The sequence below is a fragment of the Austrofundulus limnaeus genome, unplaced genomic scaffold, assembly GCF_001266775.1.
Source record: "Austrofundulus limnaeus strain Quisiro unplaced genomic scaffold, Austrofundulus_limnaeus-1.0 Scaffold677, whole genome shotgun sequence".
NCBI lineage: Eukaryota > Metazoa > Chordata > Actinopteri > Cyprinodontiformes > Rivulidae > Austrofundulus > Austrofundulus limnaeus.
Window position 1 is genome coordinate 7,186 of NW_013953079.1, and position 5,930 is coordinate 13,115.

At 37.1% G+C, this 5,930-nt stretch overlaps 1 protein-coding gene and 1 long non-coding RNA gene across 4 annotated transcripts in view; one reads left to right on the top strand and one right to left on the bottom strand.

Moving 5' to 3' along the window:
* wdr21 (WD repeat domain 21) overlaps positions 1 to 1,225 on the bottom strand; it is an 8,268-nt gene extending 7,043 nt beyond the window's left edge. The window contains exons 1-3 of one of the 2 annotated variants that reach the window (XM_014027729.1): positions 779 to 1,225; positions 602 to 687; positions 129 to 286 (exon numbers count right to left, since the gene is read on the bottom strand). In XM_014027729.1, the coding sequence (XP_013883183.1) occupies positions 129 to 286; positions 602 to 687; positions 779 to 858 (324 nt within the window). In that variant the 5' untranslated portion in view covers positions 859 to 1,225. The remainder of the gene's footprint in view (positions 1 to 128; positions 287 to 601; positions 688 to 778) is intronic. The other variant, XM_014027730.1, reaches the window with a different exon arrangement.
* An 829-nt stretch (positions 1,226 to 2,054) lies between these two features.
* LOC106531798 (uncharacterized) overlaps positions 2,055 to 5,930 on the top strand; it is a 13,890-nt gene continuing 10,014 nt past the window's right edge. Inside the window, exons 1-3 of one of the 2 annotated variants that reach the window (XR_001311992.1) lie at positions 2,055 to 2,434; positions 2,541 to 2,586; positions 2,680 to 2,804. This is a non-coding gene — a long non-coding RNA (uncharacterized LOC106531798). Of the gene's footprint in view, positions 2,435 to 2,540; positions 2,587 to 2,679; positions 3,271 to 5,930 lie in introns of those variants that run through there. The other variant, XR_001311991.1, reaches the window with a different exon arrangement.

The window sequence follows — 5,930 nt, forward strand, 5'->3', positions numbered from 1 at the left end:
ACATCTGGTGAACATTTCATGTCATTAGCACCTCTAGTAATATATTTACTGAGAAAAATGTTGACGTGTTCAATACTTATTTTACCTGCTGTATGCAAAACGCACACTGCACAGAAAACAAGACGTACTTTTCTGGGCTTGTCATCTTCTGCGAGCATCTCATGCCTCCGTTTCTCCCGTTCCTTCTCTCGCAGCTGCTCCCGGGTCAGTGGGTTACAGTTGTTGTGTCCGGGCAGCAGACGGAAGTAGCGGTTCTTCTCCGGGTCGAAGTAGAAACCAGGCAGCTCTAATGGAACGAAAAGCAATTTGAATCCCTATCTCAATCTCTACAACCACACATCACAAACAACTAAATCAAATATGGACATCTATGGCTTCTGCTTTAAAATATTCTAACAATTACAAAAAATATAGATCATTAGCAACCAGTTCATAACAGTGTTTGAGTTTAGAAATCCTCTCAAGACCCTTTACTTGGTGCATCATTGAGGGGTCCCAAACTCAACTTTAGAAACCACTGATAAAAAGTAATTAAAACTAGAAGCATGGTTAGATTTTATATTATATATTACAACTGACTGCCATACAGCGAGTCACATACCTGGTGCTGCATTGCTAGTTTTAGAGGAAGACTGGTGATCAGAGCTCGAAGCTCTGTTTGATGGTCCTGCTTCATTATTATCATACCTGTGAACAGATCAAAAACACAAGAAGAAGCTAATTAAGCTTTAAGACGTGGTTTTAAACGCTGTCTGACTGAATACTTTAACGAAATTACCACTGTTCGTCGCCTCGAGTTTGACGGGTGCTTCTGTGCCACCCCTGGCGACGACCTGGTTTCCTGTTCCACTTTCCCATCCTTTTTTTCTTGGCTCCCAGAGTCAGTTTTGTCACATCACGTTCTCGGCGACGAGGTGCAGCGTGTTTACTTGTTTAGCTAGTTAGCAACACGTTAGCTTCGGAGTTGTGGAAACGCGTTAAATGCTGATTATATACTTTTAAAATGTTATTTATAACGACTGCTGTATAATATTGCTAAACACGGTTAAGGATAAAAACTTATAACTTTTAATAAATTAGTATTACTAATAGTAAAATACAATTGTCAAACCTCTCGAGCTATCGCTTTCACAGTGATGTGGCGTTTAATGAAACTCGGAAATTACAAAACAGGTCGAATACTAATATTTTCCCATAACTTGGATTTTGATGTGAAAAAAAAAACAGTTGTTCTCTTTGATTTATTTGATTTTCAAATAGTGGTCAACAGTAACGCAATCCACTTAAGAGACACGTGAATTAAAATAGACACAGCTGATGCTTTTTGTTGCATTATTTGCATCGAAATAAATGCTTTACAGTTAACTGTTTAAAAAGTATATGTTTTGTTAAGAAAAAAGTTGTCAATGTGAGTAGTGACAAATTAAGCAATTTTTGGTTTGGTTTTAATATGACTTCATTTAAATCAGAAGTACATTTTTCAGAGTTTCTAAATGTCTCCAAACGCACCATTTGATTCCCCGCCCTTCCACGTGTTTCATTGGCTTATTTCTAACAACAAACATGTGACGTTTCAATCATCCATTGGCTGATTTTTATACGCTACTGTTGCATTTACAGTCATTTGCCAAGTCAGGAATTTTTAACTTCATTTAGGAAAAATCTAATTAAAGTCGTAATAAGTCAAAATTCATTAATGATGATTTTTATCGGTCAATCTCGATGTCCCAATTTAATAGTAAAATTAGGTACTAACTGTAAAACATAAAAACACGACAAGTCCTGTTATTGTTTATTAATCTTAGGTGTTATTTATTGATTTTACAAAAAAGAAAAAAGTCACGTACGTGAATGTAAACAAGCTTCTATTGCTAATAGCTAAAGTTAACACAGCAAAACATGAAGCACTTTTGTTATTAATTATATTGCGCATGAATCGCGAATACTTTTTGTGTTTTTATTTCCGAGGGGCATTGAATGCTGCAGCTGTTTTGAACAAAAAAAATAAAAAAACACGAATCTATTTTATGTATTTAGACCAAGAGGTCGTGCCTATTAGGTGATATTAATAAAGGCGAATTATGGCTTGATTGTTCAAAACTGCTTTAAAACAATAAAACTCACTGTTTGTAAATAGATAACTAAATCGCTTGAAATTAATATCCATCATAATTTTGAAGCTTTGTTCATTGGGATGTTTGCAGCAGAGGGTCTGTTGACATATTTCACAGAAGCCACGCCCACAATGCCTGGATGCTGGTGTTGTATTGGCAGGAAGCACAGAGGACAAGGCAGCATTGGCTGTTTTTTTTTTTTTTTTTTTTTTTTTTTTTTTTTTTTTAAAGAAGGGTCCCAAAAACTGCACACAGATTTAGAATATTGCCTTACATTCTTGCAGAAAGATGGCGACTGTCATTCATAATCCATTAAAATCGTAAGTAGGACTTTTCTCTCCCTCTAACGAAACGACCTGATTGATTGATTGCTTGGATGCAAACGCAGCGATGTTTTCTAAAATAATATTTTATTACCTGCGGCAGGGATCATAAAGGGAACACTTATAGCTGCAGACACACTGATAATCAGGTAGCGTTGCCTTCGTGCCTCGAGAGAAAGTTGCCCTTGATTTTTTTTTTTTCCCCCCTCAGAAGCGATTAGTAAAAGTTGGCTCTTTCTCAGGGTTTGCGTGGAAATCTTCACACAGTCTGACAAAAGCTGCTGATTTATGCACGCAGACACAACCGGAGCAGATTACAGCAGGATGCGTTCAGAAGGAAAGCTGCCTGAGGACGACAAACCTGAAGGTGGAAGGAGGTTTCTCTCATGTTATAGAAAACAAATCTGTGTTCCATATTTCGAAACTGATGTTTTCCTTCTTGCTGCTGAGTCCTGTCACGTCAGATGCGCACAGACAGTCAGGTTATGTCTGCTTCATCTGTGTTGTTCAGGAGACTTATTGTGTAAATACTGATTCAGCAGAGGATTGTTCACGTTTGATTTATTTATTTTTCTTTCTATTACTTCTGAATTATTTGTGCATTCACACACGAAAACCTTCAGCTTGTATAGCAGATGAGTTTCATGACTTTTGCTTTTTGTACTTTTTATAGACTTTTTGAAGTATTTTCTTTGTTTACAAATATTTTCCATATAGAAATACATCTAGAGCTCGTCAATTCCGTCAAAAACCATTTTCCTCTTTCGCTTCAGCATGCCTACTACTTGTACGTACCATTCTGCTACTTTTGACTATTAGCTACATTTAGCTTTTAGCTAGTCTTTTGCTACTTTTAGCTACCATTTTGCTACATTTTGCTTTTAGCTAGTCTTTGCTACATTTAGTGGTTAGCTAACCTTTTGTTATTTTTGGCAACAACTTTTCTACTATTATCTTTTAGTTACTTTTAGCTAGTCTTATGCTACGTTTAGCATTTAGCTAGTCTTTTGCTACTTTTAGCTACCATTTTGCTACATTTGGCTTTAGCTAGTCTTTGCTACTTTTAGTGGTTAGCTAGCCTTTTGTTGTTTTTGGCAACAACTTTTCTACTGTTATGCTTTAGTTACTTTTAGCTTTTAGCTAGCCTTATGCTGCATTTAGCCTTTAGCTAATCTTTTGCTACTTTTAGCTACCATTTTGCTACATTTGGCTTTAGCTAGTCTTTGCTACATTTAGTGGTTAGCTAGCCTTATGTTATTTTTGGCAACAATTTTCTACTATTATCTATTAGTTACTTTTAGCTTTTAGCTAGCCTTATGCTACATTTAGCTTTTAGCTAGTCTTTTCCTACTTTTAGCTACCATTTTGCTACATTTGGCTTTTAGCTAGTCTTTGCCACATTTAGTGGTTTGCTAGCCTTTTGTTATTTTTGGCAACAACTTTTCTACTGTTATCTTTAAGTTACTTTTAGCTAGCCTTATGCTACATTTAGCTTTTAGCTAGTCTTTTGCTACTTTTAGCTACCATTTTGCTACATTTGGCTTTTAGCTAGTCTTTGCTACATTTAGTGGTTAGCTAGCCTTTTGTTATTTTTGGCAACAACCTTTCTACTGTTATCTTTTAGTTACTTTTAGCTTTTAGCTAGCCTTATGCTACATTTAGCTTTTAGCAGTCCTTTTGCAATGTTTAGCTATCATTATGCTACTTTAACTGTTTTTAGCTTTGATTCCTACCTTTTGCTATGATTGGCTTTGATGCAGGGTTGCATAATATATCGCAATTGTGTCATCGCGATAACAACCTGTGCAATAAACATATTGCAAAAAGTGCAAAAAAGTTTGCAATAACTGGTTAGCTTTAACGTTTGCATTTATGTGTTTTGTCAGCATCAGTCTGATAAACAAAATGGAGCAGAGAAACCACATGAAATGATAATCACTGTCATGTTGTAATTGAAATGATGTGTTTGTTGTTTATTAGCTCTGAACCCAGAGAAAGAGAGCCATCAACACTGCATATTAAGTTTTTTTCATTTATCGTAAGTCGTATCATCATTGCGATATCAAACCCTGGTATCGCACATYGCAGGTTTTCCTGATATCGTGCAGCCCTRCWTTGATGCCAACATTTTAGCTTTGATGCCTTTTGCTATATTTAGCTATGATGATAGCTTTAGCTACTTTTAGCTTCTAGCTGCCCTATAGCTACTTTTTGAGCTCAGTGTGTATGCAAACTAAAAATCAAACATAAAAAAATACGTTGACCTAACAAATTGCGGCGTTTGAAACATTTTTGCTCTTGTCGTTTTCCAGAGCTACTGAGACGTAATTCTGAAATGCGGGTCCACACTCAATGTAAACAATCACTCAGCTGAATGGCATCTTGAGTCACGTTACCAATCTGCATCAATTATATTTTATACGCTGGTTAAATAATCTCTTTTAAACAAACACACCTGCTAGTTGTCAGCTGTTCACAAATTTTGTTTACAGTTTTTTTTTTTTTTAAGGTCACATAAACCAGCAACATGAGGGAAAAAAAAGAAGTGAAGAAGAACTGAAATGTCCTGTGATGAGCTTGTTTTCTAAAGCTCTTTGTTGACAACAACAATAGAAGATACTTTAAGCTGATGTCGTCTGTGAAAACAGATTAGGAAGTGGAGAGTAGATGAGTTTGTGTGTCGCGCAGCAGATTATAGGAGCAACCTGGTATTTTCCTGTGACTCCATCTGTTMGCTGGAAGGTGGACTGATGCTGGGGGACCGAGGATGCGAGGGAGGGAGTCCCATCTGCCCCACACATGCATCAGACCCTAATTTCATTTTTAGAAAAAAAAAAACAAAAAAAAAAACAGACACATTGTGTTATCAGAGGTAGGATTTGATTTTCCAAAGCTGACATGCGTGCATAATCCAAACTGATTCTGTAATGCATGAGGAATCTGTAAAAGTGATGTTTTGTGGAACTCCCTTTTAAATATCTACAAATATCACATTCATAGATGTGGCTGATAAACCCACACTCCTTGCAAAATGAAGTCCAACCATCAGCACCTCCAGATGCGCTCAGCCCTGCATATTTTCTGGGCTAATTTGAAAAAAGAAAAAAAAAAGACGTTAAAACAAAGACGCCTTTGTGCCTGAGACCTGAGAGGCAGCGTGGGGACGGGACCTAATGAGGAGCTGACATGAGAAGTATTTAAATCAGCTTTATGATTTATTTATTTTTTTTTACATCTGATCCGGTTCTGATGGGACACAAAGAGCTCAGGTGGTTCTGTTGGGTTGGAAAAGGAGGATTGAAGGAGGAGAAGGGGTGGTGGGGTGTCATGTTTTTAGGGTTGTGTTTGTTTCGTTCATGTGTAAGCTCTGCGCCCCTCCCCCCCTCCGGAGCGAAAGTGAGCGATGGAGGTGGTGTGTGTGTGTGTGTGTGTGTGTGTGTGTGTGTGTGTGTGTGTGTGTGTGTGTGTGTGTGTGTGTGTGTGTGTGTGTGTG